This window comes from Melanaphis sacchari, unplaced genomic scaffold (genome assembly GCF_002803265.2).
Source record: "Melanaphis sacchari strain LSU unplaced genomic scaffold, SCAv2.0 Contig8_pilon_pilon, whole genome shotgun sequence".
Classification (NCBI taxonomy): Eukaryota; Metazoa; Arthropoda; class Insecta; order Hemiptera; family Aphididae; genus Melanaphis; species Melanaphis sacchari.
The window spans coordinates 3,629,723-3,657,468 of NW_020271635.1; the positions used below are offsets into that span (position 1 = coordinate 3,629,723).

The 27,746-nt window shown below is 26.4% G+C and overlaps 2 protein-coding genes across 4 annotated transcripts in view; both read right to left on the reverse strand.

Moving 5' to 3' along the window:
* Positions 1 to 3,505: 3,505 nt before the first annotated feature.
* LOC112602740 (UDP-glucuronosyltransferase 1-3-like) lies at positions 3,506 to 13,974 on the reverse strand. The gene is made up of 7 exons (XM_025350982.1): positions 13,808 to 13,974; positions 11,356 to 11,587; positions 10,244 to 10,454; positions 7,172 to 7,571; positions 6,161 to 6,383; positions 4,708 to 4,927; positions 3,506 to 3,779 (listed from the first exon to the last, which is right to left on the reverse strand). The coding sequence occupies exons 1-7, from the start codon at positions 13,817 to 13,819 to the stop codon at positions 3,509 to 3,511; spliced, it is 1,569 nt and encodes a 522-aa protein (XP_025206767.1). The 5' UTR covers positions 13,820 to 13,974; the 3' UTR covers positions 3,506 to 3,508.
* A 4,183-nt stretch (positions 13,975 to 18,157) lies between these two features.
* The window catches only part of LOC112602686 (triple functional domain protein), a 112,952-nt gene continuing 103,363 nt past the window's right edge, over positions 18,158 to 27,746 (reverse strand). Inside the window, exons 28-35 of one of the 3 annotated variants that reach the window (XM_025350892.1) lie at positions 25,757 to 25,862; positions 25,128 to 25,283; positions 23,063 to 23,143; positions 22,491 to 22,843; positions 21,866 to 22,022; positions 20,872 to 21,099; positions 19,986 to 20,186; positions 18,158 to 18,627 (exon numbers count right to left, since the gene is read on the reverse strand). In XM_025350892.1, coding sequence (XP_025206677.1) covers positions 18,367 to 18,627; positions 19,986 to 20,186; positions 20,872 to 21,099; positions 21,866 to 22,022; positions 22,491 to 22,843; positions 23,063 to 23,143; positions 25,128 to 25,283; positions 25,757 to 25,862 — 1,543 coding nt within the window. In that variant the 3' untranslated portion in view covers positions 18,158 to 18,366. The remainder of the gene's footprint in view (positions 18,628 to 19,985; positions 20,187 to 20,871; positions 21,100 to 21,865; positions 22,023 to 22,490; positions 22,844 to 23,062; positions 23,144 to 25,127; positions 25,284 to 25,756; positions 25,863 to 27,746) is intronic. The other 2 variants (XM_025350893.1, XM_025350894.1) reach the window with 2 other exon arrangements.

Here is a 27,746-nt window from a genome sequence, read left to right on the forward strand (position 1 = left end):
TTACACTTATATTATTTGATATATCAAATATTCGTATGTGTAAAAATCGTGTCTAGGACGATAATGGGCAGTCAGCTGCGATATTTCTGTAGTTGTTTATGATTTATATAAATATATAGTTTCTATACAAGGTGCATAGTTGTTTTTTTCGGATTTTTTTACACATTTACATACCACGTCAAAGTATTTTAGTACCGCGCGGGTTAACCATCGCCGTCGTCGTATTACTGCGCTGTATATTATTTATGCAATCTAAACGCCTACCCTTCACCATCGTAGACCGTTAATGTGTCTGTATAATAGTATTGCGTACATGGAAAAATAAAGAAAAAGAGGGGAAAACGACCGAAAAGTCCCGAAAAGTACCGTTAAAAATATATTCATGTCTTATTATTATTATCATCATTATTATTGTTATTATTATATTGTTCGTTCCGTTTTCAAATCGCGTGTAAACAACGTCGCGATAAACTAAATACATATTATATATGCACAATGATATCTACTACTGCACGCTCATTCACCTATAACCTTTTTCAACTGCCGTGCTTGTTTCCAGAAACATAAAAACCAAGACACTGAACAACGTCTATGCGGCACGAATTTCGTACTAAGAAAATAGTCTTAAATTTAGTTATAGTTATTGTATTATTTCCGTACCTAATTAATTATTATACTAAGTTATGTTGATATCATTAATAAATAAAAAATAATATTTGAAAAAAATTGTAGACATTTCACGAAAACTTAAATACATTTTTCTAGATAGCCATAACTTTTATCTATTAGTTGTTAGTTAGATATCAATTTTTCAATTTGTCTAGATAAGATAAAGCTACTATCGTTTTATCTAAATAATTTTAGCTATTTACACCACCACTAAGGTGGTGAACTGTAAATTATTTTTAATTGAAAGATTTTTAAATGTATTTATAAAAGAAAATGTAACAATACATAATGCAAATTTTCAAACTAAATTTAATTGTCTTAATCTTATTTATAACTGTTTGAAAAATTTAGATAACGGAAAAACAATTAATTTAACGCTTCAAGTATAGATTTGAATACATTTAAGAAATATGTAGGTATATTAATAAATAATATTTATAATATTAACTTTTATAAATGAAATATTAAATTAATTTTAAGTCTCAAATCAATAATTTTAAAAGGTTTAAATTTGATTAACATTGAATTTAGTTGTAAAATAAAGATTAAAGAAAATAAAATACAAATAAAAAAGATAAATATAATATTAAACAATTTAATCTTCTTGTTAATATAATTTAGATGAAATTTAATAAAAACATTTAGTTTTTTAACTAATCTAAACTAGTAACCGAGTGATACAGAGTATTTTACTAATTGTTATCAGAAACAAATACATGACAATATTTTTTACTATATTAAATATATAAATGGAGATTTTAAGCCACCTGTAGAATATTATGATATTTTTATATATTTTTTCTTCTTAAGTTCTAACAAGAAAAATAATTTTCAAGGATTTCGCAAGATTTAAATAAAAACAATTATACTTGACATTATCTATTAAAATATATATTCATGGAAATATTTTTATCTGATTTAAAAATATTTCATGTTCTTTATCATTATTTAGGGTACATAATATAAACTAAAAATATTTATTTTGACATGGAATTTGTCTTTCTTTTATTTCGTTTTACATATAGTTACAGCTAGCTACACAAAGTAGCTAAGGTATTAAATTAAATGATATATTTTCTCAGTGAATTTATACTTACTGTAATGTTTTTATTTACTTTCTTTGTAATTAATATCAGACTGAATCACAACGAAGCGTTCAGTTAGTAATATACATTTCGTCGTCTCAGAATTCTAACTCTTACAAATAATATGAATGATAAAGGGCAAACCGAGAAATAACAGTTAGAACTTTTTCATTCTAAACAATAATTTAGATTATTTAGAATGAAATAGTTCTAAAATTCTTTGGTATAATATCTTAGAATCAAAAGGTACTGTTTTAAATTATAATACGATTATACCATTGATGCAATATTTAATAATACAAATTATTTTTGTGCCATAATAAAATATTATTCCGGTATGTAGGAATTTTCCATCTATTTTTGTTTTGTCTTAATACTATACTGTATATCTTATACACGATAAAGTATAAATTATTGACATAATATTGTTAACTATAAATATTATGCTATTATCATTTAATGTCAGATACTGAAAAAAATTACTATGAAAATATATTTCAGAATGTATGATTTTTCAAAAAAACAGTTTGTTGAGAATTTTATAACTTGTAGTATAAGTTATTATAATTTTTTTTATTTATAAATATTTTTAACTTGTCTTTATATAATTTAATAACTTACTTTTTATGGTTAAAAATGTATCTTATTTCTTATTAGGTATATTTTTAAATACATACATTCAATTTTGTTATTATTTAAATAATTTTGTTTACAATTTTACCTAAGCTTAATAATTCACTTATCACTTAATTAGTGTTAAAAAATAAAACGTGATTGGTTGTGAACCCTTTTAATCTAACACAAGCTAAATTTCATTTGAGTTTATGAATATAATATAGGGTAATTAATTTCAATTTGAAGATACACCACTTAGTGACATCGAAAACGTCTTAACGTATTGTAGAGTTATACCTTGCAGTTGTAGGTAATCATATAATACCTAATAGGTAATTACTAATTAACTTCGAAACTAAAAAATAATACATTACATAGTAAAATTGTTTATAATATTACGTAATGAAAAGATCTAACATAATTTACACTTGTAAGTTGGTATTATTAAATAAAACAAATTATTTTAATCAATATCAAAAAGTTGTAACTTAATCAATAATATATTTTCTTAGAACGAAAAGGTTCTAAATTGATAAATAATTTTTATTTTCAGAATGAAAAAGTTCTACACATACAATCTTTTAATTCTAAAAATAATATCTTAGTTTTTTATTATTGACTTGATCAATAATTGCGGTAAAATAAAATTTCAAGTGTAGTCGTGTTTTTTGGAACTTTATTGATACTGCATAACATTTTTGTAATTAAGTTTTTACGTTAAAACAAATTATTCCATTTATAACTTAAAAACGTTCTTCTAAACAATTAATAAAAATTTGTTAGAATCTTATCATTCTGAGACGACGATTTTACAAAATATATATGTATAACGGCGACTTAAATAAACAATTTTACTGCGTCCATGCACGGTAGGTATGCCGCGAACAAAATAATAATTTATAGCTAATTTAAATAATATTATTGCAATGTGTACCTGATAATTGATACAGCTACAAACATTTTCCTTAATCTGAAGTCATGACGTCTTCTTAAATTTTTAATCAAATAAAAAAAAAATTGTCAAATTAATAAGTAAATAGGTAGTTACTGCACAATTTTATTCTACGCATTATATTATTATTGTTATTAAATAATATGTATAAAAAATATAGATTATATTATATATATTAGGTATATCTTTATTTTGACTTTTTATCTTTGACATTGATTATTTTTCTTAAATATCCAATGGATTTATATAAAATAAACGTGATTAAAGCTAAATTAGCACCAATGAAAATCATTACGTCAGTAACAAAATATTGATACCAACTTAAACTCATGGACATTGCCGCATTGTGGTCAACCCCGTTTCTGATTAAATATTCAACTGAATATACTGCAGTATCCATCGCGGAAACTGGTATGTCTAAGAAGATATTGGAAGCTCTTTGGGCATTATTCTTATAACTGAAATAAAACGTACCATTAATATACAGATATAATCACAAAAAAAGGTATAATTAAATTTAAAAATGATTGTTTTGATTTATGATGATAAAAATGTCTTGATCATCCGATAAAAATTCATCAAAGATTCATCATAAATTGTTCTTATTGAAATTTAAAAACTATTTAAGCATAAAGATTGATTAATTTTTTTTAGTGTTCGAGTTCAAATTTAAAACAACAATTTTATTTGTCATCAAACAATTTAAATAATAATTAAAAAAAAACATTAACCACAGAGACATGAAAATGTTTACCATTAGGTACATTTGTTATTATTTTTATAGTTTATACACTTTAAAATTAAAAAAAAAAAATATTTAGACTATTCTTGAGTTATTTATTTCATCAAAGTATTCACGCCGTTGCATATTGTAAAAAAGTTTTATATTGACTTATAAACTAATAACAGAAATGTATGATTTAATAGTTATACAACAATAATTAAATATTTATAACATAATGGTAGCGATAATTTTGGTAAAATTTGTTTAAAATATCATGATACTAATAATCATAATAATTGTAATGAGTAAATTATAAAATTTCTTTAGAAGTCGAGGCTAATAAAAACCATTTCTACTAAGAATTTTAACTATAGGTAAATAATTTATTATTGAATTCGATGGTAACATATTATAAACCTACTACATTATTATGATTTATACAATTACGGATTACAAAGTATGCCTCAATATATTATACAGCTGAAAGAGTTTTACAGATAATTAAATAATCAATTTAATTAAAGTACTTTCAAATATCAATTTAAATCAAATTATTTTTAACTATTTTTAACTTTATTTTAAGTTTTGAATAAATAGTATATTTATAATAATATATATTATCATATGATATTTCTGTATATAGTCCTAAAGTACTTTCTTACCTAACATCATATAAAATTTTTTCTATTGCATCGTCAAGGACTTTTAGGTTCAAGCTGTCCAGTGATATTTCGATTCCGAAACCGTTTTTGACGACAAATCTCATGTTGTAATACTGATCAGTATAAAACGGGAATCCAATTAACGGTAAACCAGTGTGTAGGGCCTCCACGAGACTGTGATATCCTCCGTGAGTGATGAACAGCTTACAGTTTTTATGGCCTTAGGTTAGAAACAATAATATAAGTAGTACATAAATTACAATCGACTAGTACGTCGTATAATTGTAGATAATCTTATATATGAGTAAGTAATGTAGATTAGAATGCAGTTTAGTCGGAATGGTATTTTTAGGGCAATAACATTCAATGTTTTTATAATTGTATTCATAAAAAAGTATCACAAATAATAAATAATATTTTATAAATCAACGTGAATGTAGTATGTGTAAGTATTGTATTAATAATAGGTAAACTACCGCAGCCTAAAGATTCAATGTTGATTTTTTTACGCTGAAATTTTAGTTGAATTTAAAAACATGGAATTTGCATAGTGTGCTTTACAACGAATAAAAGTACTCGACATTTAGAAATAAATTTAAAGACTTTTACTGAAAGCTACTCTCTATTTGTAGAAATAATTTGTAAAGTAGTAACTATTATGTGATATGATTAACATAATTTAATATAGTTGATAATCAAATAAAAATTTTTAGACTTTCTATAAAATTATTTGCTTATTTTAACTAAGAAAAAGAAATTTCGCCTATTTCTTGTTCGTTTTAATTACAGAAAACATTTATTTTAAATAAAATTAAAAATAAGGTACTTAACTGATTAAATTATAATATGTTTCAAAAAATAGTTTTATCAGTTTAGATAAGAAACAAAAAAAAAATCAAACAAAATTTATTATAATGATAGTAATAATATTTTTAAATATTATAAATTTACAATAATTATCTTAAAAAAGAAATTGTAGAGCACCGATTCTACGGTCATCGATTTAAATCAAATACTAATTTATAATTTGTTTGAAAATAAATGTTAATTGTACGAACGATCAATCAGGTTTGTTTTTACAATTAATAAAATTATATAAATTGTAAGAATTTGGATAACACATATTTCATCCTTATTTATGCTATAAATCCATGTCATATATATTATATACTATAACAGAGACCACTGTATTTTTTTATTTTTTTTTTTTGTGAACTAAATAAAGTTTTTATTTGATTTTATGATTTTGCTTTTACTTTTTTTTTGAATAAACATATTTAATCTATTGTGACTTCATCGAAAATTTCTTGAATTCCTAAAGTAGGTCTCCAAAAATTGTAATTAGTGTTTATTATGTGTTTTTATGTAAAATCAGTGCTTAGCTCCGTCTAAGAACCGCTATTGTATATCTTGTCGAATGTTCGTTATTTATTTATGACATTCATGCACTTACTTAAGATGTATTTTTGTGGAAACCATTTGTCAATGTACACGTTGTCGGGTAAGTTAGCGATGGTCCCGTTTTCCCATTTCCATAGCACGATTTGCTTGAGTTTTCTAAATGATTCAACAAACACCCGTACGTAGCGTTCTGGCAGGTCTGATAAATTTATGTTGGATCCAAAACTGAAGTAGATCACTCCATGGTTAGCACCATCGAGGAGTGCTTTGAATTTCTGTCGAACATTATAAGAATGAACATTTTAAAACTTGTTCAAAATTAACTGTTTAAATAACTATATGTACTTGTTATTTAATTCAGTATTCAATAAATAAAATTAATACCATCTATACATCATAATTTATTAGAAAAAAAGAAACCAATTTGATTTCCTCACCAAAATTACAGTATTTAGTTAAACATTTTAAAATTAAGTATCTTTAATTTTATGTTGTACACTTGCATCTATATTAACTATTAGCCACAGATACATATTTTAACAATTATAGTTAAACAGTATTAAACATTTTTCCAAGAACTAAATCGTTCAATACATATTATTTTATAGAACGATTTAGTAGATTAGATATGTGTTATCAAGTTTTCAATCCTTAAATTAATTGAGAAAGGGCAAGCACGGCTGATATATTATGTTGCATTTTCTCAGTATTTAATAATTTTTGTTAGTTAAAATACATAGAATATATTGCATAGTTGTAAATTATCTACCGATAAGTCTATTTACGTATGTATAGGTAACACAAAATTAATATAATATGATATATCATATAAGTTATAACATTATAGGGAATGATTTTCTTATTACTATGCGATTGTTTGCTTAATTAATTTATGCATACCTAATATTTTGAATAATTTTTTTTTTACATTATTTGAACAATCAAAGTTTTTACTGCCTATTTTGATTTTTTTTCGCTATTTTACTTGTACTACCTTTTTAAAAACTTAAGATAATGTGAAAAACAACAGTTTCTCTTTTTGATTAAGCCTTGTTCAGCTCACCCGATCGACGGAGGTTGACGTCTTCGACTGCACGTGCATTCCAGCCACTTGGACCACGTTTGACGGGTACGGCCTGGAATATGACACGGAGTAGTGGCCGTTGACCAACGTAAGTTGGACAGAGCGGCGGAGCTCGTCCAACGGCGGGCAGTTCTGGTGCCCGGGATAGGTGTACAGTTTGAATAGCATTTGCTGATCCATGTACCGAAATATGACATTGGATACAATCAGCTCAGCAGCAGCGATCGCTGTGTTGTACAGGCGCTCGCTGAATGACATGGAGTCCGAGTACCGGAGCCAGAACGACGGCACATACGCAGGATGGTTCGGCATGCCCAGTGATTGGCTAAGCATTACCGGCGGTGTCATTGGACTCATACACACTAACGGAGCGGAATATCTGTGCAGTCACCGCAAAATGTTAGTATACAGGATGATTAAAATTTAATATCAAAATCTTTGATTTTTATCCGTATGTACTAAAATAAACGCGTTGGAACTGTGCAAAAGAAAGTGTTTTTTTAGTAGAAAATATTCGTTTTGCATTTAGATACTCAATGTGACCCTCCTGAAACATTTGAATGATATCAACCCGATAATCGCAGAGCAGACCTGAACAGTTGCTACAAACTACATAAAAGCTGAGGTTACTTGCCGGTAAAGCACGTTCCACTAGAGATATTTCGTGAAAACTAAATGAAATTTCTAAAGATTATTTAAATGATGATAAATAATAGCACTTGGCTCTCTATTCCTTCTTTTTAAAGATCTCGTTTTTTTAAAGACATGGCATTGTTTTTGAGTCATTCTGTAATTGCATAGGTGCAAATAGGTGGAGGAAAACTGTAGGTACATAATATATTATATTAAATAATATTTTACGGAAAATATTTTCATTTATGAGATAAAACATTGGCTATAAAAACGAGTATGCTAAAATAACTGTTTTTTTAATTTAATTATTTTTAATATTATAGAAAGAGATATTGTCAAATTTTAATAAATTACGACGATAATATTTAAAATTATTTAATTTAAAAGACAGAACTTTTATGATAAAATATAAATTTAATTTTTCGATTAAAATACAGTCAACTCGCGATATAACGAATTTCAAGGGACCGAGAAAAAAATGCGTTATATCGAAAGTTCGTTACATCGAAATTCGTTATATCAAGAGAATATACCAATTAAATTCGTTATAACAAGATTTAAAACAAAAATTCAAAATTGTATTATTCGTATACATATGTATAAAATATATGAGTCATATAAGTATGTATTTATTGTTTATTTCAATATAAATGTATGTAATATTTCTAATAAAAATATGCTATAATAATAATATTGCTTTTAATATGTACATATAATAAATCGCTATACATGTGTGCATTTATTTTTTTAAAAAATCAGATATTTTTGATTGTCTGCAACTGCTTGAGTTTACCTAATCAATAATATTGTCCAGATTTAAAATGCTAGAAAACACACTGTCGTCAATATCATGTCTCTATAAATAACTTAAGACGAAGCGAAGACCTAATTTGACTTCCTTCAAGGTTACGATGGGTTCTTCAGAAGATTTTTCTTCGTCATTTTCTTTAAACGGTACCGATATGTTACATAGTATGTTACGTACATTTTGCATAGAACCACTAATCGACATAAGTCTTATTTTAATTGCGATACTGTACTTGAGTGTACTATCGCATGATAATCATCAGAAAAACTTCGTAATCTATTAGTGGTAATAGCAACATACTTATGTTTATATATTTTTCATTGAGTTATACACTAGAGACATGTATGTTATCTTAATTAAAATTAAAAATTCGTAATAGAAAGCTCCAAATTTATAAAAATTTGTTACATCGCGAGGTTTTGATCAAAAATGCTTCGCTATATCGAGGGGACCAAAATACATTACATTTGTTCGTTATACCGTGATATTTTCAAGGGACCGGTAGTTTTATTCGTTATATCGAGATTTTCGTTATATCGAATTTCGTTATATCGCGAGTTGACTGTATTTATAATAATTTATAATTTTTTTAAGCCACTAACCAAACATGCACACTTAGTAAAGAGTGTTGGGAAAATGTTTATAGATTAATAAAAAATATATATTAACACTATAATTCTTCTTCTTCAAAAAAAAAAATTGGTTTTTAAAATTATGCTTATAAATGTTATTATAATTGTTTTAATACCTTTACAGTTATTAAATCTTATTTATTTCAATTAAACCAAGCAAATTATGGTAATTTTAAAATAAATTACAAAACTATAGTTTTTAAATGTTAAGAACTTGCTTTGTAATTAAAATATCAATAAAAACCTCCAAGATAATCTAAATGACTAGATGATCATTATTAAATTCACTCTAATTTTAAAATTAATACTCAAAATACAATATGTTATTATGGACGTAAAATTTGTTATGTTGTACGTTTGTAAGACGGAAACAACATGTATGAGTGTTGCATCCCGTTAAATACTTATATGTTAGAACTTAGTAAAACACTATATTATACTTTTTCAGTTTTTTAATTTTGCATTAATTAATTTTGATAGTTAAATTATCCTAATCTGAGTTAGGATATTGTATGATACAATATCAAAGTAGCTGCACGAACATAATATAGCTGTTCATATTTTACGAACCGAGCAAGGGAATTTTAGGATAATATTTTAAAAAAACGCCAGTATAGTTCCCACTTCCCTTATTAGAAAAACCTATTAAATCAGCCTGTGAAATAGTAAAAAAAAATCTGTTGGTTAATTGTATATTTAAAATAAATTAAATATTTAAATATTTCAAAACTTTGTAATAAGAATAAATGTTTTCAAACTTTATCTTTATCATACAAAATATATTATCAAACCGTGTAACAATATATCAATCGAACAAGCTAACGAATGATTTATATGTACAAATAAATATAATATAACACAAACGCACAAAAAAGGAAAATTAAACGCTGATTTACTACTTTTAAGTTTTATTCCATTTACGTTTTTTATTCAATTTATTTAAATAAAACTGCAAAAAATAATTATAGACATTGTTACCTATGACCCAGTGCCAGGTAAGCGTCAGAGTACCAACATTCAATCAACACCAGATCGAAGGAATTCCGAGTGTTGTTGAGAAACTCCCGAACCTCATTCAGCACCAGAGTCCTCTCGACCGTTTTTGACATGGCCCGCTGAACGTTAATCATATTGCTCACCCGATATGTATTGCGGATATCCATTGGATTTATGATTCTCTTAATTTTCACTATATCCATATAAAATAATCATATATTTTATATTCGTTATTAAATAGATTCCGTTCTCTATAATAATCTACTATTTAACTGATTTTAATGTAATCTTAGCTTATTGATTAATTTTTCTACACATCATATCCTCACTACTAAGATGGCTGGTTATATACACTTATAAATGTACATTATTATTTATTAACATAAGGAAATAATGAGAAATATTAAATCTTATACTGCATTCTGTATATTATTTTTGATTAAAAATATCAAAGCTGGATGGGGCCAAAACCCGTGATATGCGATTTCTTAACTTTGTCAATTTTAGTAGCATGATTTCTCTTCCTAACAATTTAAGAAATTAGAATTGCCCACAAAAATGAGTGCAACTTTGCCAACATATACTTAGTATTCAGTAATGATAACAATGGTAATATTTTCAAATAAACACGATCAATTAACTTTTAAGACGTTAATTAAAAAGTGTGTTTTTCCATTAATTGTATTATTAAATTAGGCATATTATGTTATACATGTATATATATAAATATATATATAATATAATTTTTAATACAACCAATAGTATAGTCAATAAATATATATATAATAACACAATAGAAGTAAAAATATAAATTAAAACCTTGATATTGATAATCATTCCTTAAAAAATTTAGCACTAGAAATAATAGTCACAGCAAAGTTTCTGAAACTTTATCAAAGCTAAGCAATAATTCCCTAAAATAAATAAATTAACAAATTTTCATGATTGCGAACAACGGTAACGTTGCATTCAATTTGGGTAGAAAAATCGTACACTATCGTATTAGTGAAAAAGGTCCATACGTTATCGTAACGCACTCGTAAAAAAGAGTAAATACGTATATTATTCACATAATATTTATATATAATGCGTACCATTAGGAACAGGTACATGATGGTAAGTAGTCGGTACGTCTCCTTTTGGATAATACGGACTGACTACGGTCACACGGTGGCCACGGTTCGCCAATTCCAGAAATAGCGGATTGAAACCGGAAAAATGACTGTAAACTGGCAACGGAAAGAATGCTAATATATTCGCTCCGGTAGTGACTGACCGCACTACGTCACTGCTGGCAATTAGAAAAATCCCGACTATTATTGAAATCTGTAATGGAAATCAGAAAAATATTAAGTAACTTTAGTTAACCACGTAATTGAAAATTATCATTGATTATCATCTATGATATTTTCGATACTTCACGTACGTAAAGTGAAGAACTTAAAAACGAGTCAAGTCAGTAAATTTTGGCACAGAAATATCATCCCAAATAAATTATAAGTTATAACATTTTAATTGTAACTTCATTCTCGAAATTTGTAAGTTGACCCTATCTTGTGTAGAGCTATTGAAAATTGGATGGCATTCCAACCTTTTCCAAATCTAAAAATGGTTATTTGTTTTCGGTATACAAAAAATATTTTTATCACCAATTATCATTAGAAATTAATAACTGAAAAAATAATCCTGAGCTTTTGTCACACGTTTGTCTGCAGATTTTTCAAAAAAGAATAATACATAATTTAAATGCGAGATACATTAATAAGTACTTATATTAAAACGATCAATAAAAATATTATTCAATATAATAATACGAATATGTCGTATGTACCTATAACTATCGATTATCAACAGCATCGTCTTATATAATTTTTAATATGTGCATAAAAATGGACTAGAAGTTTCATGAAATAAATTTGGACTAAACCTGATTCTTATTTATAATTACAGATGCAAGATAATACATATAAAAATCTATAGGTTAGGTTAGGTTATATCCTATAGATACTAACTTAATATTACATACAGCTATTTATAAGGGTTATAAGAAGTTATAAATGATACAAATCTGAAATCATAAACATATAACTGAGTTATAAGGAACTATGTAAAAGTCATTCTTAATATGTTTAATGGTTTATATCTAAATATTTTATCAAAGAAATTAAAAATAAAAACGTGGTTTTGTGATATCAATTTTTAATTAAGTGGCCGAGCGGACTAAGGCATCGGTTGCGTAGCGCACCGTCGCCGGTTCAAATCTCGGTTACGGGCGGCGTCACTCTTCAGGCAGTCACGGTGTCTAGAGAGAGAGGCCACCGCCCCCCACTCGGGCATGGCAGAAACCTACGGGTGCCCACTAGAAATTCTGCCAAATAGGCGTCCGAACTATAGGCCTTCGGGCCTACTCCCGGACATAAGCGCCATACGAAAAAAAAAAAAGGGGGGGAGGGTTAAATTTTACATGAACGGAATACGTTAAATAGCCAGGACCACTGGTAGACCTCGCCACGGCTCTGCGTGTAATAGTAACTCCCAAAAGTCAGGTTTTAAAAAACGGTATGTTATATAATAAGTAGAGGAGAGCGTGGTAAGTTGACGACTCTAAAGTTGGAATGATAATTACGTTATTAAATAATAATCAAAAAATCTTGAAATTTTGTATTAACATTGTCTTAAATATCAAGAATAACCTATAATAATTTCAAGACTTAATATTAAACTTATAAACTTAACAAAAAAAATTCTAAATTCATCATCTTACCCCATATACGGGACAAGTTGATTTATCACTGGGGTAAGTTGAATGGTTTATGTCATACAATAGATAAATCAATAAAATGAAGAATAAATATTAAGTTTATTTTACATATGATAATATTAAACATATAACAACTTTCTCAAAGTAAATAAACAATTATTATTTTTAATTAAAATATTTTTGATGAATTTATTCATTTATTGTATTTCATTAAAATATTATCAAATGAAAATTTAAATGATAAAAATGATAATTATTAGATAATCTGTCCGTTATTTAAATAAATAATCATGATTAAACAAATCAAAATAATATATGTACGGGTGTAACTATGTAAGTTGACGACTTTGTTGTATATTTATTTTACTTCGTCAATTTACCCAAGTCATCTTGCCCCACACATTATTTTTAAACGTTTTAATTATTTATCGGCACATACGATTTTAATATATTATGTACTTTCCTAAGTATAAACTAGATATATTAAATATTTATATTTACGGTGGTTCGAAAACTCTTATGGTAAATGTACCAAAAATATTATCAAAGCGTCGTTTGATCAAAAAACTCGTATAAACGGTTTAATCCTTATCAGAATAATTTTAAAATTGAAATTTAAGTTGTTTTTAACATCATGTATGTAATCGGTAAATAATATCGATTGATATCATAATTTGTTCAGAAATATAATCGATTCGTCTCAACTTATCCGACTCGTCAACTTACCACACTCTCCCCTAACTCTTACCAATGTGTATGGGTGTGAATAACCTGTGTGCACTTACTTGATAAAACATTTTCAAAGAAGAAGGTGAACGTTACAAAATATAATTTATATTGGTTTGTTCGGACACTTGATAACGTTTTAGTGATTTTGTTTATTGTAATCTCAGAAAGAAGACGAAAATCCGATGCTGCTGCGAGTTCGCATCGAAATGAAACTGAATATCGCTCGAGCATACAAAAATAAACCTACAATAACTGACACGTGAACTTACATCGTTATCTATGCAGTGATAGACACCTTTATTCGATTTACGTAACGCATAAATTCATGAGTATACAGGTCGTTCAAATGGCACTGCTATTAAAATAAGTATTTGCATACTTATTTATTTGTATTATAATATAATATTATATTACATTAAGCGACGGCGGCGATGACTTTTTTTTCTAAACTTTTTCGACATTCAACAGATGATAATGTTTTGTTAATTCTCCGCAACGAACCACGATAGATAGCTGATATGGTAATTGATTTGTAGATATGGCATTTATTTTACAATTGATATTTTGTAAACACGAACTAAATAACCATTATTCCTGTTTGCGCTATTCATTCGTGAACATTGGTAATGTTCTACAGTGTACGACTACCTATATGATTATTTTAGACTTAGATATTTTAACGGTGGTTCCTTTTTTACGTATACCAATACAATTAATTATGTAATGAATTATTAAAAATAAAAACAAACATTCTCAGTACAAAATATATAGATAATATTCGAGACATAAAACTCAGAAAATAATTATAATTATATAAAAATACAAATTCATATTTTAATTTAATTTTAGTGTGTATAGTTTAATAATCTGTTTGTATTCGATTTGTGCCATTCTGTGTTTGTTTTCCCAGGGTATAAAAATATAGACACTTGTTATTTAAAAGTGCATCGTAACTTTAAGCGTAAAATTTTCCACGAGGAAAATGTTAGTTAACCAGTGTTAAGAATTAAGTATACTGCACTCGAAACTTGTTAAAAGAAAATAATCTAGCTTCGTAAATAGCCAAAAAACTAGTGTAATATTTACCAATGAACAATGTATGAAACTTCAATTGTTATTTTAAATCATGATAGGTAACAGCTGACAGGTACTATATTCTGTATTTTTATGTCGTTTAAATTAAACATCATCAGTGAAATCTCACGTAGGTAGTAACTAATTCATTATCTAGCTTTATTTTAAAACAATCATATTAATAATTTTGATAAATAGATACCTAAAATTATGGTAAATTATGCATTATTCATTTTAAAATGCAATCAAATAAAGTTATGTTGTAATATAGATCATACAGTTGTACCAAAATATTTATCTTAAAAAAAAAATTAATGCAAACGATATTTGACAAAAAAAAAAAAAAAAGAAAGATCAAATCTCTAAAAGTAAACATTTCCCTTGTTTGTCACATCGCTGAAGTGAGATGATTGACGATAATTCGTAGTTTACAGTCATAATAAATCAGAATATACGAATATAATGAATAGCATTATAGGAGGCATAATAATATTATAAACTGTCATCGTCTCACTAGATTAGGTATATCCCATAGAAGGTAATTCTCTGACTTCTCTGACCACTATTAATGAGTCGTTTTTCAATAATTAATCTTGGAGATATAAATTATATACCTATTCTTGAAAACACTTTTATTCTGCTTCGGTATAAAGTAAAAAAATATGTTGTCCTTTAAAAAGTAGCAAAATTAAAATTTATTTTCAAAGTACATAATTATTTTACAAAGACTATTCAGTTATTCAGTGATAAGTAAGTACTCTGTATAGGTCCACCGTATTATGTATGTACGTGATTTTTTTTTTCGATTTCACGTGTTATGTATTTGTAGGCAATTCGAAGATAAAGAAATGTGTGATGAATGATAATTAACCATTCTATAAAAAAAAATCTAAACATATAATTTTCTTTTTATACCATTTAATCAATTAAATGGATTTTTTAAGTAATATTTATTTTTAACTATCATCATGGTTTAAATTTTTATTTGAGTTGGTTGGAATAGGTACCGAACTATCGACATCGAGATTTGTATTGTTAGTGATTTGTCAATGTTAACAATGACTAATAAATGATAAATAATCATCATAATGTTTTAAAATAAATAACAATTATAAACAGTAGTTTACTGATACCTATTACCTATTACTATGGTTTAGTAGTAGTCTAACGAAATATGTTAAAAAGAGCCATTCTTTGCTATTCAGTCCAAAATACCAAAAAAAGTACTGTTTAATCGTCATTAGTTTTCGCTAAAAATAATATGAAACTTACCGATCATGACAACCGAGTCTTAAAATTATGATTTGAAATCATAAAACATTTTCTACGTAGTTACATATAAAAAATTACGTCAATAAATATTAATTAGTAATATACACAGTACACGCACACACACACACACACACACACACACACACACACACACACACACACACACACACACACATATATATATACCTATTCTAACATACCTAATATAATGCGTTACTAGTAAAACAAAAATGTAACATTTTTTTTTTTTTTAAAGATAAAAATATTGTTCAATACATTTAATATAAATATAAGTACAGCAGTCAAATGTTGAATTCAATGAACACGCAGAATAATAAATAAATAATAACTTTAATACCAACTATATGTGACGATGTTTTTTTTTTTTATTTGAATATTTGTATGACATTATAGTGTTAAATTATTTAAATCATTTTTAAAAGAAAATGTTAAATTAATTCTTACTATTAGATATCATTTTATAAATCATATTCATCTATTTTAAATAGGTAAGTATGATATTTAAGCTCATTTTAATTTTGGATCAAGAAGTCAAGTTATAAGTTTGAATTAACCTAATCTTTAATTTTTATTTTAAGGAATTTATTCAAATATACAAGTTAACTTTTGTCTACATTAAATCAATTTAATAAGTTACACAAATTCGTTAAAATGTATCAACTTGTACACCCTCGTCTAGAAAAAAAGACAAGTCTTAATATTATTCATGTTCAATTCAAAAATTATATATCAGAATACTTAAGGTTATACATATAGTAAGATATAATAAGAAAGATTAGTTTTTATCTTCTAAAAAACAATATTTTTATGTTTCTATTTTTAATTCATAAAAACAGCCCGTCTATAAGTTTATTAATTTGATTCAGTTAAATAAAATTAATAAACAGTGACTTGTGATATTTTGAAATAATAAACGAAAAATCGGTATAATATATACGCAGTAAATACATAATACAAACAACGTACTAGTCATATCTCCAAGCATTACTTCTAAACAGCCGTCCACGCAATGCTAAAATTAATGTTGTTCACATTACATATTGTTAATTTGTTGAATACAGTAAAACATTACTGTATTAATAAAATTAATAAATTGTAACAACTAATATTACAAAAAATTTCAAAGTAAAAAAAAACAACAATTTTTATTTTATTATTGTTCTTCAATATTATATATACAAACATAATGTCATCATAACTTACAATCAACAGTTTGTGCATTAAATTTTGGCAAACAAAAATATAATAATTATAATAATATTGATGAAATTAAAATAATAAAAAAAAATTATTACACAAAATCGAACATACACAACCTTAGTTTTAATAAGAGTACGGCAATGATATATCATTCACCGGAGACCCATTCACTCACATTATTCGTGTTTTTAAATGTATACATATTTAATAAATATAATAATTTAATATTAATTTTCTGGTGTCCGTAAGATATTGGTTTTGATACAATAACAATAGAATCTTATAATATAAGGCATCGATATGATAATCGTTAATATTGGACCATCACTATTAAATATTACGAAAACACTAGTAATCATTTATTTTTTATTTTTTACTAAATATTATTAGACATTTGAATAATGTTTATATTACACAAGTACTGTCTATGGTATTATATATATATATAGATATTTTAGGTTTTAATAATATTAATAATATTGTACGAAACTGCACAGGATATATTATAAACAATAAAAAGAATTCTTATAGTAAAAAAAAGTTATAAAATATAAATTAGTCTAAATAAACATTTGACTAGACCCTTAAAAAAAAAAGAACCTGAAGATGTTTATATGGAACATAAAACAAATTACTTATATGTAATCGTTGTCTATACTGAGATTTATTTCTTGGAAATCGATGTTCTCACAGAAAATCTTACAATAATACATATAAATATATATATATCCTCTAGAAAGCTCTAAAGTTAAGTCAATCTCACGTGATGATTATATTTAATCGATGTTATCTTAAATGTAAAAACAAATAGTGTTATTTTTCTTCGATTATGTTTAAAAACTACTTAGATAAAAATTTAAAAGATAATGTAAAATAGGAATGTCGTATTGATAATTATAATATAATAATATTCAATCTGCTTGGGGACATGATCAGACTTAAATTGTCAATGTGCCGAACACAATCGTACTAAACCATCAAAATCGACGAGTATAGTAGACATTTAATATTATTAATTTTATTTGTTCATTGTGACGTATTTTGCCAACTAACTGGTCTCCTTCGTCTGTTCTTTTTGATACGCTATAGGCGACTGTATGGCTTTTAGAAAGTCCTGTTGAGTCTGTAGTATTTGTCTGAGGTTCTGCAACCATTCGGAACGCGACTCGGCACTATGCGCATGGCATACGAACCACAGTGGCGGCCTCTTAGGGTCGGTGGATTTGATAATAAACGACCCGTCTGATGAGTCGTCGGATGAGTTACTACTGGATGAACCGTGCCTCTCATCCAGTGTCATTTTGTTCACCTGAAATACGTCGATTTAGATTAGGTTAAAAAACACTCGACATATACACGTATCGCAGCCGAATAAATTAAATAGGTTAATGAAAAGTTATCTATTTTTCAGGATATGGAAATCTTATCTTCACACTACATAAAATATGAAAATAGTCCATTATGTGAATACTTTTTCACGATGTAATAAAATCAAATTAATGCTCAAATTTGTCATTTAATTTAAGTCTATTCATTATAGGTAATACTATTTAAATATTATTATTATACTAAATTATTATTATTTTATTATATTATTAACAGAACTGGCATGAGGAATTTTTGATTTAGTTTAGTTTTTGTTTCTATAAATGTCATTAAAAAAATATCCAATGGGTCTAAATTCTTGAAAATTTAACAAATGATCCCGCATAAGTTGTTTTTATAATTGTGTAGAATTATTAAAATACATAGGCACATTATTTTTATATATAGTTACATTTTAAGAAGTTAAAATTTAAACAAAATTATAAATTTAATTTTACACGGTGATATTTTGAATTTATTTTAAAATATTATTTATTCATTTATTCATACTATGAACCTTTTTTTTACTCGTTAACCGTAATTAAAAAAATATTATGTTATAAAATGTTGAATTATCTAAAATTATATTATAATATGGAATAAAATGTCTTATTATAATAATAGAATACTGAATGCTATATTTTTAGAAATATTTTTATCAGTTTACCGTAATGATAAAAGTAAAATAAATGACTAAAAGCTACATGTTGTAAAAAAAAATATATATGATAAAATATACTTGGTTATATAAACTGATAGGCTATATTCAATTGAAAGCGTTTTTTATATAATATAATGATACATAATTGAATTCAAATTTAACACACCCATAATACTAAATGACTCATTCGATATCTAATACACAGCAAAGCAAATACTCACTTGCTTACTTTTTTTAAATTATAACGATAAAAATTTATTTTATTTCTAAAGCTTTAAAATAAATATAACTCATATATTTTAGTAAAAATATTTAATAATTAATATTATTTTCGTAATCAATTATTAAAACTGTTTCATTTATTTAAACGTATAATATGTAAATTAACAAATAAAAATAAAATTTTATAATAATATTATAATGAAAACAATTATATCTCAATCGAATAAAAAAGTTACACGTTGCATCAAATTTGAGTTTAAGTATCACAAAAAAAAGGTCCAATCAATAATTTTTTTTATAATACTTTACGGAGTGTAAAAAATAGAACAGTTTTAATTTTATGAAATAGAATATTTTTTGTAAAATAAAAAATGTGTTAAATTTTTATAAGCAAAAAAATATCGTAAAAGATTATGTACCTGAATGTGCGCTTTATAAACATACACCGGGCTGCTAAACTGCGCCTTCTTACGCATTTCTTCGCTGAGTATTATACTTTGTTCAAAAAGGAATACGTGCAGGTCTTTGAGCGGTGGTACTCGGTTTGGGTTACAGCTGGGACCCTCAGCGCACGTCAACATGCCGTGCAACAACAGCTTACCCTGAGCGGTAATTTTGCCCTATATAAAAAAAAAAAAGGTTAAAATGGGGATCTATAGTCTTGTTTCGATTGTTTTATGACTAGACATAAATCATTATTTAAAATAATGGGAAATATTAAAGCGGAATAAATTAATGTAAGAATTGTACGTAACTTACAGTTCCAAAAAATAAATTTATTGAGAAGGTATTATGCATTATTATAAAGTATTCCTGAAATTTATGTTTAAGTCATGAAATCATTGTACAAGACGGTTATTGTATCATTATGATTATATAGCCTTATATGTAATTAGGGGTGAGAATCTTACATTTTAATTTATAAATTAAAACCCCAAAAATTGTTTTTTCTGTGATATTATCGTTTTTTCAAAAAATTACGGTTTAGTGTTTACTATTTTTTAATCATTGTTTTTTATAGTATATATATTTTTTTAAATAACAATATATATTTTTGATTTCTGCAAATACTAAAACAAAATATTTTTCTTAAAATATCGAATTTTAAACCAGAAAGGATAGTTAATCGTAATGAAGAAATACTAAATCTTTTTTTTAAATACGTTTTATGTATTCAAATTAAATAAAAAAGAATATTTAGAAAAACATACAAGAATGTGATTATACAGTAATAAAAGAATAACCTTGTATTTTGGAATGAGAGTTTTACCAAGTCTGTGGCGGAATTTAATATTATATACTTACGTCGAAACCTTGCAACCGACCGACATCCATCATGTCGTTAGCTGCTTTGGGGACTACTTGCATGACATGCATAGCCTGCCGTAGAGCTTCCATTTCGTCTGCCAGCTTGGCCCGCTCTGTATACTTGAACATGTCCCGCAACAGCAGCTGGTATTTCATAATCCTCTGCACAGGCTTGATAAGGATGTCACTTAGCTGGAGCTTGTGGCCTAGGAACTGACGCATTTCCTAGAGGTTACGAAAAAACAGAGGTTAGCTTATATAGACATTCAAACTTTCTATATTTTTGGTTACACTATTGGTAACATTACTATTAACTAAAATAAGAATAAATATTTAGAATAATAAACATCATGGTCACTGTCCTATTTTCCATTGACCTAACGATTCTCAGAAAAACTAAATACTCTTTATTTGCCATCAAGAAAAAAAAATATATGCAAAATAAAATAAATATTCTTAAGGTTGTTTGTTGTTTGGTTTTTCACATATGCGGCTATTAGAAAGCTATAAAATAATGAACGTTTCTTTTGAATCGCAAGGAAATAATTGATGCGTTGATCATAGTAACAAAAAAGCATCTTTTGAGTTTCGGTTAGACTTAATATATATTCATGTCTAAACAGTTTCGTTTCATTGCATTATTATTAAAGTTATATTACTATAGAAGTAGCTTGAATTTGTTTTCAAAATAACAAATTGTTGAACAAAAGTATTTCAATATTTTTTAGTATTTTATTTAAAATTGAAGAAACTAAAAGATCATTAAGAATGACTATATCATTCGGGATATCATGAATATTGAATTTAAAAGTTTTTGCACATTGTTGAAGTGCTAAAATTTACGAGGACCCAATATTAATATTACCAATGACGTGAGGATCGAGGCGTGGAAACGAGGCAGTTTGGACAAGAGACGGCTTTGTACTTAAAATTAACATTTAACTCGAACGTAAATATGTTGATTTATTAATTAAAATTTTAAAAATTTTACCTCGAAATAGTCATTATGATCAGAAACTAGGTATTCGGAAACTGGCTTGTTCTGACAGTAAACCACGTACATTAAAAGCTTGCGTTCGTATTTTTTGAACAGTTTGCCGAGCTCATGCGGTCGGGTGAGACATCGCTCAACAGCCGCTAAAAACACACTGTAAAAAAAAAAATACAAAAAATTATTAATTGAAAATTGAAAATACAGAAAAAGTCAAATTTATTACAATCTGAAAAGATAGCGCACTAAAAAATGATGAGCGTACTTCCGGGATAATTTATTTTATTAACAATTAAATGATAAAATTAAGAATTAAAGGCATTTCATAATAAATAATATTGGTATATAAATAATTATTTGTTGAGTTTAAAATTATATGATTAGTAGTTTTTAGTATATAGTAGTTAAACTTATATAAGACAAAATCCAACAAAAAAACAATTTAAATAACATAACAACTGAACTAAAAAGCCAAAAATATTTAAAAAAAAATAAAAAAAATAATTACTATTTGAATAAAATATAAATTAAAAAAATTAAATTGTTTACTAAGATAATGATAATAATAATATATATATTATACATTTTAATTTACTAGATGTTCAAACATATTAAAATTACTCACTCTCTGTGCCATTCGTAGATAAGTTCAATGTTACCGAAGATCATTTTGTCTTTGCCAGATTTCAAGTCGTCAGGCATGGGGATGTCACAGCCGGCGGCTTCGGGATCTTTCATCACAGTCATGTAGCCTTCGACCACTAGCGACAAGTCTCTAACATAATCTCGTTCGGTCTCGACCAGCTCTCTCATAACGTACTCTCGTTTATGCAGCGCTTCTTCACACTCAACGTCGTCGTTTTTCAGTCTCAATTCACCACTCATCTTGTCGGTAGGGAAGATGACGGGGTTGGTGATGGAAGCGGATGAAGAAGCAGCAGCGGCGGCGGCAGCTGCGGCGGTGGTGGTATGTTGTTCCTGTAAAAAGACCAATGATTCAGACACGAAAAAATGACAACAAAAACTAAGAAATAAATACATCAAAAGATAAGCCGTGCGTAATTAAATATTACTATACTACTGTAATTGCAAACACACGCACACATAATACTAAACATTAAAAAATATTAATTCTATTTATCTACATAATCTATAACAATTGCATTCTACACAAAAATTTTCACTCTCGAAATTCACCATTCTATCTTTGACGATTTGTTCGATTTCAGCCAAGTCGGCTGAAGACGAGGCTGTCACTTCCGCCGACAGTCCTGAGGTCTGAAGAATAACAAACACAATGTTGTTTTCGTCAATTATTAATTAATATTAAATATAACACATAAATATAATAAGTCTTGATCACAGACCAAGTACATAGATGGAACTTGTAGGTACCCCTTACAACCATAAATAGAAATCAGGAGGGTTTGTGTGAATTTAATAGTTTACAAACATTTTAAAGCGTTAGCTTAGCCCCATTACTACTAAATATACAATGATTATTAATCCATTTAAATTTTAAATATTTACTTACTAATTCTTTCCTTTAAAATCATTTAAATAATGAAAAGAATTATGCAAAACATTTAAATCCCCTACACTTACAGTGGTATATATAAAAAAAAAAAAAAATTGTCAATAAAAATCAAAAAAAATCTATAGTTTCACTAATGATGGTTTTTTTAGATACGCGTATAGATTGGACATAATCTCATAACAAAAGAACAAAAACATTTTGTGTAAAAATTACGAAGTAAAAAATAAATAAATAAAAATATGTTGAATATGTTTACGTACTTTAAAAATGTAATATCACGAATAAATACTTAATAAAATAAATTTAAGTAAAATTCTTTTGTTTTAATAATTGATTTACTTGGCAAGGAATCCCTTACTTTATACGACTCAAAATAAAAAAGAACAAAATAATTAAAAGGCATTAGGATTTCATTATAAACTTAAAACATTAGAATGGAAATTTATGCTTACCAGAATAAATTCTCATAAAGTAAATACATTATGGAAATAAAAGAAGTGTATTTTAATTTAATTTACTAAAAATTTATTCACAACATCATATCTTTATAGTGATTACAGATCTTACACTTATTTATTTTTTTTTTTTTTTTCATGAAATTCAATAAAGAGTTTTTATTGTGATATCACCAAGTTCTTTGATACATAATTACATTTTTATGTTTTATTTTTATTAGTTTTTTCTCTCAGTGATTATGATACTAACATTTTTATCACCACGTGGCCATCTTTCTTTGTGATTAATTAAGTTATTACATCTAAATCATAGATTTTATTTTTTCATTAAACTTGTGTATAACCATGGTGACAAATTGCAGAACATGAAATATAAATTTTCCAATCAATTTTTAAATTGTTATTGATTGACAGAGATATTAATATCTGATTATGATTTTTTTTTTTTTTTTTTGTGAATCGTTCTATAATATTGTAATTGAATATACAAATATTGGCTAGTAAATAAATTAAATACTTAAGAGTAATTTCTGTTACACTACAGTTAATATAATTAATTTCGTGAATTAGTATTTTTCACTTTTTTGACGTACCTTCAATACGCGTATAAAAACAAATATACAATCTTGTTAGCAAACAAGAAGCTAAGAACGATGTGTTCGAGGAGAAATTCAAAGATAAAATAATACGCGGACAAACGACGATGGAAGTCCGCAGCTGTCGTTTCTCGCATTTAGAATACAAACGTCTCGTGCTGCGTAAATGAAATTGAATGAGAGATCGGTCCGTGCACAAGAACACGCTAAAAGCGCGACGGTAGTGATTCCAGATTTCAATTTATTATTTTTTAATGAAAAAGTTAACATGTTTCAAATAACTTCATTTCTAATCGCACGATTTAAAAGATTTTCACAAAAATATCATTTATATTGTCTTTTTGATACTTTGTCATACACTATAGGCATCAATTAGATTCGATAAATAATTGGTTATCTCGTTTGAATAAAAACAACACAATTTACACAACTTAAATAAGAAATTCCTGTTTTGTGAGAATATACACTATCGTGTCACCACTGTATATATTTTTTTTTTATAGTTAGCTCGCGCTACGATTGCTAGATTAAAGATTACATTAAATAGGTATACAAATTATGGATATTGATTTACATTACTATCGATGACATATTATATTATTACGATATTCATGGATTCAAAAATAAACTTAACTGTAAAATATAAACAATAATACAATAATAATCAAACTCACTCTTTGTGAGACGACTGTGTTTGGGTCGGAAGAGTTCACCAAAATCGACTCAGAAATGGGTTTCATAGGCGGCGGTAATTCGAGTTCGTCATCAGGTTCTTCACCGTTCTGTTCATCATCATTCGGTAACGATTTGGTGGCTTCGCTGATGGGTGACTTAAGAAACAAAACAATATGTAATTATATATTTAACATACACATACATATATAAATACATTCATCATTAGAAGATTCAAAGCATATAATATGCAAACTTCATAGTTTTAATTAATTAATAATAATAACCATGGTTCGAGACTTGCAGCATATAAAAACTTTAAAATATGAATTTTATATGAAAAAATAAAAAATAAGTTTTTAAACATTTTAAACAAAAAACACATATGAAACATTATGGTTTGATTTTTATCTTTAAAATTTCTTTTCTTTTTGATAAAAAATAATTTCACTACGATCAAACCATAAACTTTTTTTTCTTAAAACATATAAATTGTATAAATTTTTTGGTTATATTTTATTGTATGAAGCTATAATAATATAATTTATCAAGAAGCATTCACCACAACTTTCGAACCTAGTAGGTAGGTAATATGGTGGCTATAAGTAAGTAGGTATAAATTTAAGTTTACTTTGTATTTTTTATCTGATCCCTTTTTGGCCGACGATTGCACGTGGTTTTTGTCAACTTTGCTGCCGTTGCTGAATTTTCTCAACGGTTGTGGAATCCACATCCTTCTGCAGACAAAACACAAGGCGCATAATGAGTATACGACATAATTAATAATTAAATTATAATAAATACCATCGCGAACGCGCCTGTGGTCAGAGACTAAAATATATTTATGCATATTATATACAACCACATATGGTCATAGATCGTAAAACGCGTATTATTATTATTATTATATATATGGTAATGGGCCGAGGTTGGGAAATCTCCGTATAGCCCTATAAGGAAACCCAACGGACAAAATATCATCGTTACAGTGGCGCCGTGGCGAATCGTTTTTATCAAAAAAATATCGCGTTACCGACGAGTTTATTATAATAATAAACGCCTTTACGTATATATATATACATAAGTATCTATGTAGTATATTTACATATCGCAAATATTAAATGTTAGTGCGTAGTATGTTTCACAATGAAAAAAGAGTCTCACAAAATAAGAATTATAATCACATGAATATAGTTGAAGTGTAATAATACTGAATGAGGGGGGAGGCGCACACACCCATGGCATTATTATAAATATTACATTACTAATAAGTAATAATACATTGATATTATATACACCGATTTATGTATGTAGGGTCATGGAACGATATAAACTGTACATAGACATGAATTATGTTTTGGAAGTTTTATAATTGAGACAAGTTTAACATTCTATCAATAATAATAGAAGACTTAGCAGCATACTTCTTTTTTATTTTTCAAAGCCTCAGAACAATATGGTAGAAATTTGCGACGAATAAAAAAAATTTCTATCGATGTTGTGAAATCCAAAAACATATAATTAAATTTATATTATAATGTAAACGTATATATCGATCCCCGTTTGCGACAAAAAATTTAAGATACGGCGGAAAACTCGAGATGCCTTCCGAAACAGTAAAGAATCAAAGTTCGTTATGCGTTGCCATAATATATATATATATATATATATATACGTTTGTATATTTATATCATTAATAATATTATAATAATTAACTTACACTGTTATGACCTAGAGCGACTGTTATAATATTTATTTTATAAAAAGATATTAATATGTAGTTTGATTTATTAATTGGTCTACTAAATAATTATTAAAATGAATTTAAAAAGAAAAAGTAATTATATTCAAATCGAATATAATAATAATATATTAAGTTAAATTAAAATGTATTTCAATAATGCACGTACCTACTTACTGCAAAATACAATAAAATTAAATCCTAAAATATTCTATAGTATTAGATATTTGAATACTGCCATAAAGAACACGCTTGATTTAATCAATATTTATTACGTCTCTGATATCTCATGACATATTTACGTTTAGGTATTATAAAAATATAGATAAGGTATCTATGTACATTTCACTTTCTCAATATGATAAAATTAAGTTTATTACAAAAAAAAAAATAGTAAAATTCCACATAAATATACTAATTAGAACAATACATAAAAGTTATTAACTTATGCAGAGAAAATATTAATAGCAAAGACTCTTTAAACCTACTTAATATTCGAACTTCATATAGTATACAAGATGAAAACAAATTATAAATCGATAAAATGTATCAGTTTAAAATTATACAAAAAATTATCAACAACAATTGACAGATATTATAATTAATGTGATTAAAAACATATTTTCGAAATAATCGATTTATTCGATAGTACGTGCGCGACATAATTTAATATATTATGTGACAAACAAATAACTATAAACCGGAAAATGTGTATATTATCAAAACACTTGAAATGAATTAAATAGTATGCATATTGCAAATGTATAAACACTATAAACGAACTTAATGTTATTTCTATACTCCAATGTTACTTTAATTGTTTATTTTTAAAACATATTGATTTATGTTGAAAAAATAATATTCATTTTTATTTTTAAAT

Bases quoted from the DNA above. Each gene is read 5' to 3' on its own strand.
- LOC112602740 (XM_025350982.1), bottom strand. The intron at 6,384-7,171 runs GTGAGCTGAACA...AATGTTCGACAG, and splicing joins CGTCAACCTCCGTCGATCGG to AAATTCAAAGCACTCCTCGA. The intron at 3,780-4,707 runs GTAAGAAAGTAC...GTTTTATTTCAG, and splicing joins AAAATTTTATATGATGTTAG to TTATAAGAATAATGCCCAAA.